At 41.4% G+C, this 13,176-nt stretch overlaps 1 protein-coding gene across 1 annotated transcript; it reads right to left on the minus strand.

Moving 5' to 3' along the window:
* Positions 1 to 619: 619 nt before the first annotated feature.
* Positions 620 to 8,772, minus strand: LOC145551104 (uncharacterized). The gene is made up of 2 exons (XM_081605195.1): positions 5,594 to 8,772; positions 620 to 5,414 (listed from the first exon to the last, which is right to left on the minus strand). Exon 1 carries the CDS (start codon positions 8,126 to 8,128, stop codon positions 6,542 to 6,544), a length of 1,587 nt encoding a protein of 528 aa, XP_081461321.1. The 5' UTR covers positions 8,129 to 8,772; the 3' UTR covers positions 620 to 5,414; positions 5,594 to 6,541.
* Between the last annotated feature and the right edge of the window lie 4,404 nt (positions 8,773 to 13,176).

The following is a 13,176-nucleotide window of genomic DNA, read 5'->3' on the forward strand; positions in this document are numbered from 1 at the left end:
TGTGTATTTGGTGAACTTAAATCGGTGCTGATAACACAGTTCAGGAAGTCATCTTTTAAAAAAAATAAAATAAATGGTTACTCAGCTTTATTATCTGAACACGCAAAAATGATTTATTTATTATTCAACATGAGACACAGTTTTGAGTCCAGAACAATTTATGATCGTCTCAGTTACTGCAGTCAGTAATACCTCTATCGAATTGCTGTGTGTCAGTTTTCCATTTCATGGGTTTATGAAGATATGTGGCTTTAGGCTAAAAATAAAAGGAAAATATTAGATCATCGCCTTTCTATGCCTCTCCTACAGTAGCCTGCATAATCTGATCTCCAGCTAACACCAGGTCGCCGTAAATTTTTCTGGACATGCCAAAACATTCAGATAGTGTTAATCTTGCAATAAAGAGATGCAACACATATCACTAAAATGCATCAGAATTGACCAAAACGCTTTTCAAATGTCATAACAAGGACCCTGTAATAAGATTTGCTTTGCTATGCAGGTTCTCTGTCTGCGATAATGAAGATTCACTCACCACAGCATGGTGATTTCTTGGAGTGGCTCCAGCAGAAAGGCAGCACAACCTCTCTTTTTTTTTTTTTTTTAAATTAACAAAAACCTTTTTGACCACTGGGTGCAATTTATAGTATGATTTTCAAACAAATGTGGGAATGCACTGGTCAGGAGATAAAACATAAATTTTCTTAAATAAAGAAAAAATAAAATAAAAGAAGATAAGCAGAAAAGTAACCTAACATGTCCTGATGCAATATCAAAACAATGTTCATCACGCACCTCAAAAGAAACACTGCTAGGATTTTATTATTTAAACTATGGACTTCATTGCTGTCAAGCAGAGAAAACTTTAGATTTTTGCATCAAATGTGCAGCAGCATCAAATTTGACATGTATCCATTCTTTCCAGTTGTCATAATTGTTTGAAAATGATCCGATCAGCTGATTCACCAACATCCACTGATAAGATGGATTAATGCAGCATTTCTCTGATGTGATTTCTTAGAACAGGCAAGGGAACTATTACTATTACTCATAACAGCTTCACAGAACCTCAGTTCACAAATGAAACCGACCCGTGAAACCCACACAGAATGTTTTTAAGATACAGTATCAGCAAATGTTTGACAGTAGCTTTCATGGTCATTTCAATGACTGTAGTCTTTTCTCTAAAATTGAAATAAATGTTGTTTTATTTTTTTACTGTGAGAAACTTAAGGAAAAAAAAGAAGCTTAATAGCATCTATTTGACATCTGTCAGAAGTTATAAATCTTGATAGACAAAACTGTTGCCTGCTGGAGTGAAAATTATCCAAGCTGGGACAATTATTTCCATATGACATGCTCTATGTAACTAATACACACACCTACACACACACCAAAAATGTTCACCTTTTTTTTTCTTTTTTTTACACATTAGCTTCAGCCACACACACCCAGCAGCCCCCCGACGTTTGGGTGTGAGCGTTCGGCTCGGACCTGGACGCCGTTCAGGCCGCTGTCGTCCAGTTGACGGCTGTTTCTCAAACACTTTATCACAAATCAGATCGTTGCCTTCTGATCACTTAGTACCCAATTACAGTATCAGTTCACAGTCTATCTAAATCTGTCAATGACTTTTTTCTTCTCACTTCTAGCTCGTTAAGTCTGTCGTTGTTCGGTTTGATTAAATCCAAGCAGAGCGGGTTTTTCCGAGGGAGTGTTTTCAGTGGAATAAAGTCAGCATGAAATGTTTTTCGAGTCGTTACGACCGTAGCTTTTGGCCTGGACACAAGAGAGAACTTGGCTCAGATTTGAATTAGATTATATTCTTGCAGGCCTTCTCAATAAGCTACAATATTAATGCATACAAAGCTGCATCCTCAGAGTTTTATTAGGACACTTGTCTTTTAGTAGCGGTGATAAAGTTGTGCAGGTTCACAAGCAGGTTCCCGTACGTACATGCTGGACAGAGAGCAACGCTCCTCTATGGCTATAATGAAACTTAATACTGTGTTTTAGGTTAGAGCCTAATTCATGTTGGCTGATCCTTTTTAGACAGACCTCCTGTGAGTTTCCCCCCAAGACTTATTATTGCTTCAGTGTGGTGGACGTAGCCTTACCAAAGTATTCAGACCTCTTGAACTTTTCCCTATGTTGTCACATTTACAAACTCAAACTACAAATCTGTTTCTTTGGGGGGGGATCTTTGCAATGGATTAATAAAAAAAAAAAAAAAAGCTCGAAATATTGAAACGTGATGGAAAAGATCCACGAGTTTTTACATTTGGGTGTTGCTGAATGGAGTTTGTCAGAGAGATCCAAGAGTTACGATGACATCAACTTGATTTCAATCCCTGTTACTCTAGGGCCCCTTAATAAAATCCAGAGATACACATTGACTTTATGAGTCACCTAATTGGTAAACAAACTTCAGTGAACAAAACAGAGGAGCAGGGAGCGCAGCAGACAGGCTGTGGGGAAGCCTAAAGGAATATTAGATTATGAAGCAATTTCCAGAGTTTTGAACGTCTAACAGAGCTCCGTCCTAAAAATGGAAAGAGTATGACACGACTGTAAAGCTACCAACACCTGGCCGTCAACAGGCCAGGGAAGGAAAATATTAACAAGAGAAGCTGATAAGAATGTGTCTTATGTGAACGTGGCCCGATTTAAACTCTGCAAAACACTTTTATGATGGCTCAGTCGAAGTCCAGACCCAAATCCAATGGAGAATCTTTGGTAAGACAGGAAAACTGTTGCTTAAAAGAGACTCTCCAGCTTATTTGAGCAAGCTGGAATGTTGTTGTTTTTTTCTTTTTTTGCAGTGAAAAGGTAAAATCTTTCATTTCCACCGTTAAAAAAAACAATAAAAAACATCTAATTTATGGTAAAATACTGTAGAAAGTACTGCCTCTAATTTACGGTATTTTACCATAAATTAGAGACATTTTTAATTCCAGAACTGGCAAAAACATGCACCAATATGTATGTCTTATTGCTGCAAAAGAGAGTTTTATAAAGTAAATCTCTGGCCTTTTCTTTCCACTTCACAGTTATATGCTGCTTTTTGTAGGTTTATCAAGTAAAATAAAAAAATAAAATAAAATACATAAACGGCACCAACAGTTCGACACACAGGAACAAACCGAATCTGCCGGCTTACAGGGAAGAAATGTGACAAACACAATATTTATGAAAATTCTGACTGAACAGTTTCTAAATCGAAATGCAGGATCTCAGTGACTATTCTCAGACTCCGTTGTTACTTCCTACGATTCCCACGAGAGCCTTTTCTTGATCGCGCCGCAGCATTACTTCATCCTCCGTAGCGCACTCGCTCCATTTACTGCTCCCAAAAGCACGTTAAGCTGAAAATAATTTGAGTGCCAGTTGGGAAATAACGGGACGGCGTCATTGGCTCGGGACGTGATTGGCAGCGCAGGGGAGAGTTTTAAATCGAGTGGGCTGCACTCGGCCTCTGACCCCACAGAAACAACAAATACACTCAGCTGTCCGTGGCGCTGCGGAGCCACGGTGGCCGCTCCGCATGGGAAGGGGTCAAAGTTCAGAGGTAAAAGGAAATCTGGGATTACCCCAAGAAATCAGGACAGATGTAATGTTCTCTATCTGTGCTGTGCAATCTACTAAACTTCAGATCTCAGTGGTTCTGTTGATTTAACGTCCACATTAAATCAACATCTCAAAATTGATGCCACTGCTGATGTGGATCAGCAACCTGGGATCCAAAATGGGACAAACGTTAAAAGCACAATCTGTGCAGGGACAAGTGGTGGTAAAAACTCAAACAAGATATGAATCGAAATGTGATTTTATGCAACTTTTACACAATGATTTTACCCAAACAGTGCTTTTTGATCTCATCTGCTCCAACATCTTTCTTTCTGTAAGAAAAACATGCAGGCTGCCTGAACCAAGAGCAGATTGTAGGAGAAGATAACATTTGTGATTCGAAGCAAGCGGAGGAATTTTATCCTTTCATCTGTTATTCCCCAAAAACAGGAGTGTAGATGTCGGCAAAATGAGGGAAAGATTTGTTCCCTCTTGCAAATCTTGGTAGTTCATCAGTTGCCTCGCAGCTCTTGTTCGTACTTTGACGTACGGTTAGGATTCAGTTTGTCGAGGGAGAAGCTGAGCTCTTTCTTTGTGTCTCCAATTTGTAATCGTTGTCAGGCTGCTGTTGGTAATTTGACGCACTCGCTCCGGTCAAGTGTTCAGCTTCACTCATTTTGAAAGAAAATCTTTCACTTTTTTTCAGTAGTTTTTGGTAAACAATGGGACCCAAAGCCACTTATTGCCATTATCAGGGCCTCCAGTGCCTTGTAGCCACTAAAAGTGAGAAAATGGCTGTTTTGTTTGGTGTGGCGATTACTAAAAGGTTGATTTTGAGATTTTGGAAGAAAAGACTCCGTGCCCATATTTGATCTGCATCTGAAAAGACAAAAGACATTAAAATGAAGATAAGAGTCAATATGTTTGAGAATCCTGTACTGAAATTTCTGCAATGACAGACCTGCCGCTGCTCAGTGGTTTGTGTAACTGTTTTTTTTTTATACTCGTGGAAAGATTTGAATCAATTTGTGGTGTATTTATCTCATGTTGTTTTGTTTTACTGTTTTCTGATGTGCTGATTTGTGCGGGTAAATAATGTGTTGGAATTTGACCTGTTATGTTAATGTATGTCAAAATGAAAAAATGATAATAAGAAAAATGTCAGGGTTCCTGTGTGTGTGTGTGTGTGTGTGTTGAGTGTGAGTGATGCATCTTTTCCAGCGAAGATCTTGGTGAGGAACCTGGGCAGCCTACACAGGTGGATCTCATCAGCCCCATCAGTGGTGGGGATAAAGGAGCAGCAGAACCTTCACTCAGTGCTGGATGATTAACGTGCACCAGTAGTCTCTCTAGCCCTCTCCTGTAGTCCACAGTACTAGTTTTTGATCTGTCTCTTCGATATTTTTCCAGTGGTTTTAAAGTCCTTGTGTTTCCGTTTCTAGATCAGTTTCTGGATTCACCTACGGGATCTGTTCCATTGTTGTCTCCTCTCGTGTGGATCACCTGCAAGTCTGCCTGCCCGCTGCTCCCTCCGCACCACTCAATCGCTCCTGGAAGGATCTAGGAGAACTACTTCTCTGTTATTACAAGGAAATAAAACCCTTACCTTTATTTCGGACTTGTTGATTTGCATGTGGGTCAGAAGGTTAAAGCCCACCATGACAAAAAAAAGATTCAGCTCAGACAGGCAGTTTTTTTTTTTTAATAATGTGCATTATGGCTTTGTGAAGAGTCGCCTCCGATCTTTATCCGTGACGCAGGAATGCGGTGGCTGTAAGGAGCCTCCTTCTGAATAACAGCAGACATTGTTTTAATCTCCGTATCGGGTTTCCTGCCGTCTTCAGCAGCTGTAAGCGCAGCAGAGGGAAATAACTCGTTTTACGGGGCAGTAAAAGTTGCTCGTGTCCTAGTGACCATATTTCTTTTTCGATTTTCAGTGGTGACTAATGTTGCCCAATTGAATTTTCAAATAGTTTTCTATTTGGGATACTTTTCACCTTGGTGATGATCTGGTACGCCCCATTACCTTCCTTCCTTCCGTCCTTCCGTCCATCCGTCCATCCGTCCGTCCATCCTTCTTTCTTCCCTTTCTGGGATTTGTGGATCCTGTACCATAAGTCTGTCCTCTGCAGAAACATCCGCGCTAATAATGATCTGATATTTTAAAAGTGAACTCTGGAAACTCGAGTCACGGACTTGTGTAGGAGCCCTGCGCTCACCGTAGGCCCTTGGTGAGAGACTGATAAACGAGCAGAGCGCAGATTAGCGTACTAAATGACTCGGAGTTGAAAGTTTAAAAGCCATTTGTCACAGCCAGTCCGACCCACACGGCATTGCGCATGGATCATGGAGATAACAAATCCATTACGGCTCTTCTAATATCGCAGCAGTCCTCCTCTGCTGCAGGGCAGTGGCGGAGCTAGACTTTTAAAGTTGGGGGGGCCAGGACTACCTCTGGGGGGGCAACATTTAAAATGTGTGTGTACATCTATTATCTATCTATCTATCTATCTATCTATCGTCCTGCAACTTTTACATGTGTCTCTGCTCAAACACACCTGGATCAAATAAGCTGCTCATTTCCAGCCTATTGCAGAGATGAATGAATGCTGGTGAGGAAATTCAGACATTTTGGAGCAGAGGTGAATCTAAAGGTTGCAGGATGGTAGGTAGCCCTTGAGGACTGGAGTTGGTGACCCCTGGCCTACTGGATCATTTCAGTGGAGATTTCAGACTGTGGCAGGAAGCCGGAGTGCCCGGAGAGAAACCTGTCAAATCTTTTTACATTTTGTCCCATAAATTTAAATCAGACACATGTTTGGTCCCAGTCAGATTTCTCCAGCTCAAAATGATTACTAATTAGATCTTCTAGGATTCTTTTCTTCTTCCGATGTTAATATTTGTAGCTCCTTTCCAAAGGGCCCTTTGTCTTCTTCCAGAGGAGGGGCTGGAGAAACTAACCTCTGGTGTCTGATCACTTCTTTTCGTAAATGTAAATGAAACCGTTGTTGAGCATGTCTTCACTGCAGTCGCTGTCTGCAGTGAAGACATGCTCGTTGTCTGCCTTCACGGTTCGTTCTCCCTTCATTAAGTAACAGTAAATGTCTGTCTGCTTTGGATCCCCACAGATGACGGAGGACAGGTGGTACGTCTCCGTCCCACATTCTGCAGGCACATCGATGGTCTGAGTGGCTTTTGTTCGGTATTCCCTGGTAAACCTATGCAGAAAAAACACCAGGACCTTGTTATCGGTCAGACAGTGTTTCTTCTGCCAGGGTGACCCGCAGCCTGAACAACGGCGTTTGCACGCCAAATCCAACCAGTATTCAAGCAGTATAGAAATACTGGTTGAAAATAATACTGGTGGAAGTGAAATGAGGGCGCCGTTGTTCAGGAGCCTGAGGGAAGTGGCTCCACAGTTAGAGCAGGAGTCGTTGTCATACAACTCTCTATCTGTGTCGCCACCAAACGAATCCAGCCAGACCAGCACAGACTCCAGCAAACTTTTTGTGTCGAAATCCTTTCCCCCGCCTGATGGCAGCTTCTTCTCCCTCAGCTCCATCAGAACTGGGGAAAGGTCTTCCTGACTAAAATGCTTGCCGGGCTGGCGGACAGCTGAGAGGAGGAGACTCCCACAGCAGGGGATGGACGATGCCTCCAGAAAAACCCTTTCCTGAGCGAGACACCGCTTGGTGACGCTCAAGTTTAGGACGCTCTGGAAGGCAGCGTTCACCCAGCTGTTCTGGAGCTCATTGGAGAACTTGAAGTTCTCCTCCTCTTGTCCTGGTCCTGCAGATGTCGTCCCTACATCTGGCAGATCTGAGCCAACGCCATCCACTGCATTAACGTCAGGGGAACAGGAAACCTCGACAGCAACAGAGACATTTACATTTAGAGCTGGTTTTTCGGACAAACAAGCAACTCTGTTGTGTTCTGAAATACAACGATCCCCGTCCGGGAAACGTTGTATTTCAAAGGACCCTGAGAAAGTGGCCTTCAGAGGACTACTATCCTGTAAGGACGGGACCAGCGAAACCAAAGCTTTGGCTGTCACTTCAGCCACAGCTTTGGCTGCGAGATCAGCCGCAGACCAATCTTCCCCAGCCGGGTTAGATTTTTCTGCGACTGCAGTCTCACCCTCACGCTGTACCATCGTTTCTGAACAAACCTCCCCAGCCGGGTCGGTTTGTCCAGAGACAGTACCATCGTCCTCTGTACTGTCTCGTTCAGAGGACGAGATGGAGTCCGAGGTCCCAACATCCAGCGAACAAACCTCCCCAGCCGGGTCGGTTCGTTCTTTGGAATTGGATGGAAATCCATTCCAAAACAGATCGTCCTCTTCATTCTGATCGTTTTCTTCGTTGCCATCCTTACCTGGAAAAAAACGATCGCACACTTTCTTCATCCCAGTCGTCACGGCATATCCGATGCCCCAACCAACCGGGAATATCAGGGGAACAAGCGCTGTCGCAAAACTGAACATTGTTGCTTTACACAATTGTGAAACTCCAAGAAATGTAGAAATGTCTGGATCCTGACTGATGCTTAGAGATTCCAGCATTCAAGCATTAGAACTTCTTTGATCTACTGTGATGTACATAATGTCACCTATGACCTCATCAGTGAGCTCACTGGACTTCTGGTGCAACGCCTTGCTTCTGATCGTTGCTATGGAAATGATCAGCTCAGCTCTGCATGACTCAAGCTGGCATAAATATTTAAATAAAACATTATAATTTTTATTTTACATGAAGAGATTAAAGGATTTGTATATGATTTAATTTTTTTTTTGTGGTTTTCCATACCTGCTGTGGTATAAATGTTCTGAAGCCTTTTTCCACTATAATTTTTAATTACAATTACGGAAATTTATTAGGATTATTAATGTATTAATAATTGCACAGTGCTAGGAACAGTCTGTGACTTATTATATTTATTTGTATACATTTTCGCAGACAATTTAATGCTGTGACTATTTTACGAAACATAAGAAACAACAGGATCCAGCCCTGCACTTATACATCATTTTATTGAGGTCCAAAACTTAGAAGTTCTTGTCTTGCGTCATTCAGGAGTCTTGGGTATAAAAGGGCTTCATGATTGTATTTCAAAGGCAGATTTCAAGAACAACTCGGGCAAGAGTTTGGGTCAGACTGTGCTATTCCGGGATGTTGAGGTGTGCAGGAATCTTCACTATATATATATATATATATATATATATATATATATATATATATATATATTATAAGTCCCTATGTTACGGAGAGAAAGCTTCTTCAATCAAGACAGGGCTCGGATGTCTTTTACTGAACATTTCTGTTCAGTTTTTATTGAGGAGAAAACGGCCCATGCTGATAACGGCAACAGCTGTTCGTTACCTAGCAACTAAAATCAACAGAAGCAAGACAGTGACAAAAGACAGAACCAGATCCTGTTAAGCATTCTTCAAAATAAAAGACTTCCTCTATCCAAATAAATCACACTTAAATATGTTTCACTTCACCTTTTGTAATTATATACAATCATGTTCAATTCAATTAATAATAATCATCATGTAAATTTTGGTTGACATATAATTGTAAATCAGCCACTTATCATGCAAATTATACTTAACATATAAGTGTAAAGAGGTAAACCCAACCAAAACCGACGGATTGTGTTATTTTCTCTTATAAGATGCTCAATTGAACAGAGATGGAGTTTCGTCTTTGTCTCTGCGATAACATGAATATGTTTTTTTGTTTATTAAAACGACACAATGGGAACGCCAGACTGTCTCTGACTGGCAGGACGTTTTCACCGCTCCCTTGACAAGCTGACAAAGTCGTGCAGCCAAGTGTGGACTTAAACACACACAGAGCCTCGGTCCCTCTGTCTTCCCGGCTCCGTCCACAGCCCCCCACTCTTCGTCCTTCTCTCCAGCTCAGTGGATCGGCTTAGACAACCATTGATCCCACTTGTTCTGGTTCACCAATGTCTGAAATTCCCCCGTTCAAATCGACAGGAGAGGAATCCTCTCTGTCCTCTGGGATGACTTTTTTTTTTTTTTTTAAGGAGTAGGTTCTGGGGGGTCTCGTAAACATGTCGGCCTCCACGGTGTCTATTTACCTGGAGAGCAGGAGTGAAGAGCATTCCTGGATGCTCTTAAATGGGACTTTACAGGCGACCTCTGAGCCTGGGAGATCATCAGAGGTTTATGGATGTCCTGTAAAAACACGGCCCTGCTTCAGAAAACCTCCAAACTCCCTATTTAAAAACAAATCCCATGCTCGGTTTCTCTGTATCCAAAGATTACAGAGCAACTCAATAAACTCAAAATTGCTCTTTAGGTTTGTGAGTTAGCTTCCTGAATAATTCCACTTTATATACTTTACAGGATTTCAAGTCAATTTAGCTTTTTTTTTTACGCCGCTATTAAATTCTGATCTGAATTTTAAAGGGGCAATATTATGTAAAATAGACTTTTCTGAGCGTTTTGTCATGTTATAATGTTAACAATGTACCTGGAGTGTCACCTTGATCCTGTTGTGCCTGTTTGAGAAGTCCTTTCATTTCACATGAGTATCTTTTTCATATGGCAAAAACTCTGTGAAACACTCGATGGAGGAACGTCGTTTTGCTGAAGTACTGAAGGCTGACTGTCGAAAAGAACAGGAGCTTCTTAAAAAGACAGTGGCCCAATTTCAAAGCTTTAAATTGCAGTCAGATTTCTCTTAAGTCATATTTGATTTATACATCTACACTATGTTGCTGATAGTTTCTTGATTGTGTTATAAAATAACTTTACATGCCTGGAAAACACTGAAACTAGAGTTGTTTACATGTAGGGATGAGATTTTTTTTTACTTATTTGTTTTCCTAGTTCCTTTAAATTCCTGCTTGTTTTTGTCTTTCTCTGCACACATTCACCGCCAGCATCTTACGACATAGAAACATGTTATGCTACATCCTCTCACCTTGTATTTTATGCCTTTCTGTGGTCAGCATTTATGAGGATTGACCTCTGGTGGCTCATAATGTCCATCAAACGAACACGGTACACGGTCATGCTGTTTTCCTACCTGCAGGCCCACAAATTGGGGATGACATTTTCAGACGGGTCGGCTAAATGTGGTCAGGGTTGCCCATAAAACCAGTGTGTGTGGGTCACTGACGGAGGTTTACATCGATGGTTATGGCGTCGTTGACAGACGGTGGAGCTACGGCTAAGAGAGAGGAAACGTGTGTTGACTCACAGAGGTTTATAGCTTGGATTTTAAGATCATTCTCTAATTCACTTTCCACAAACACAAAATTATTATAAAATATTAAAGCTCGTCATTTTAACCAGACAGAAGAAAAACACGAGAGATTGAGAAACTTGTTGCATGTGGCGGAATCCCAGGTACGTTTTTGGACCCTTGTTAATTACTGTTTTTATCTTGCAGCTGAACATTTGGGATAAAAACTCATCGGTCATTCGAAGACGTGTTTCTTGCCGGGTGATGAGGCCTGCAGAAGCCGTGCCTCTTTGGGTTTGGTGCCGTTTCTCCTGAGCATTTCGTGGCCTGACTTTGTGATGAATGCCTTCAGAAGATAAGTAGCTGTGCTGAATGTTTAACTCTCGTGAATCATTCTTCATCTCAGAGGACGACGGATTCCAAATTGTTTGGAAAGGTCCTGTAATCTGTCAAAGACAAAGCGTCTTCTTTCCTTCTCGGCTTCATCTCCTGCAACCCTGCAGGCCGGAAAACTGTCAAAACAGCCGATTCTAGAGATGCTCACACTTACCAGTGGTTATTTGATCAAGTGCTCTGGATGTGGAGCAGCTTGCTACTGTTTGGCCTTCTATGAAAACTGTCCCAATTTAAGTTTTTTTAAAAATAATTTCTTTTCACTGTTTGGTCTTCAAAACTTCTGAGTGACCTCGTCAATCTGTTTCTATCTTCCGGTGGATCGGCCTGTCACCTCGACCTGCAGGCGGCCTTGCCGGGTGTTTAACATCCCCCGCATCCAGAGTTACGTCTGTCTGTCTCTCATGTCTCTCTCCTCCATGAAAGACAGAAGCGCCTCCTTACTCTGCCCTGCCCTCAGTCTGATCTCTGGAACGGTGCTCCTCCTGTCTTGCTTCAGGATCTCTCCTCCAGCTGCCTGCTGACCATCAGTCATCCTCATGGCGGGCAGAATGTCTGAGGTCACCGGAGTTCGACTTATACGGTTTGCAGGGACGTCTCCTGGATTCCTGAGTTCATTTCATGACTCCAGTGAAATATTGCAATAAAAAAAAAAAAACAATGGTTTTTTATGTTGTGTTTTTTGTAAATACTGCTTCCAGACATTATTGTAGCTGCACCGAAATATGAACCAAATCACCCGCAAGTCGTGTTAAAGCAGAGAACAAACACGCTAATGTTAGCTAGCAGCCTAGCTTGCTCAGTTTGAGAACACACACTTGTTGCTGGTCACAAAGTCTCTAAAAACCTCCTTAAAAAAATTTCCCCTTTGCTATTATGATTAGTCAAAGCATTGGTCCAGCCCCTGATTTATAGTCTATCAGTCATCATTATGCTGACATGAATCACAGGCCAGGAAAACATTCTTCTGAAAATGGGCAGGCTGCTAAGACGAAGTCTAGAGTAAAAAAACGACTTTAGAAAAGCAAGAAGAGCAAAAATGTCATTTATTACACAGTCCTGGCTCCTTTAAGTAACGTTGGAAAACAGGAATGACGTCAGATCCTTTGCGCCGTGTTGTTCTAAAACAAAAATGGAACAAAAATATTTTTTCTCCTCTCTTTAAAAAAAATACGCGAAGTTCCTCCCGTTTTGTCGACAAGTCGTACCCTGAGGCGGTATCCAGACGTTTAGCTTTTATTTTTGCGTTATATTTTATTTTGACAGCTTCCTGGTGTCGTTAGCATTAACGGGCCTCAGGACCTTCCAGAGAGGCGGGATAAACCACTAACACCGTCAACTCCAGTCCCGCCGTGTCTGTGTGAGGCCTGAGGAGATTGAGCGATCCCCGGTTGGTGTTGAAATAGGAAGTCAATTCACTTGTTTTCTTTGCATGACAGGACGAGTTAATTCTCCTCTCTCTAAATATAAAAACACCCTGTCCTGGGGAGCTTTTAGCACAGCAGTAACTCAGTGTTTAAACAAGGTTCTTGCAGCTGTAAAAATAAGCAACTGCTCCCTCTGTGGGACTATTTATTGCAAATGATATTACTTCTTTTTGATGAATGAGAATGGGATTGTCCTGGATGTGCAGAGATGTCACAGAGTGTGTTGACATTAAGAATGTATGCAGCCATGATGATGTTCTAAATGTGTATTTAGGAAATGCAGGAATGACTGAATTTATGAAATATGAACACACACCGAGTCCAACTCTTAAAGGACTTAAATATTATCTATTTGAAAAATGTTTTAAGCATTATATAAAAGTCTAATCTCTGGACTGAATTTACATTTTCTTTTTACATTTTTAAAAAAAATGTAAAATATTAAAATAAATATCACTAACAGTTAGTATATTACAAGTTGCAGCTGCAAGACTTATTTTAGAGGATAAAAATGTGTCTCGTGAGTTATGAGTGGGCGGAGAAAACTTAAATTCGGTGACATATTCCTT

The sequence above is a fragment of the Poecilia reticulata genome, chromosome 1, assembly GCF_904066995.2.
Source record: "Poecilia reticulata chromosome 1, P_reticulata-male-v2, whole genome shotgun sequence".
Taxonomy (NCBI): domain Eukaryota; kingdom Metazoa; phylum Chordata; class Actinopteri; order Cyprinodontiformes; family Poeciliidae; genus Poecilia; species Poecilia reticulata.

Bases quoted from the DNA above. Each gene is read 5' to 3' on its own strand.
- LOC145551104 (XM_081605195.1), bottom strand. From the start codon at position 8,128: ATGCTGGAATCTCTAAGCATCAGTCAGGATCCAGACATTTCTACATTT.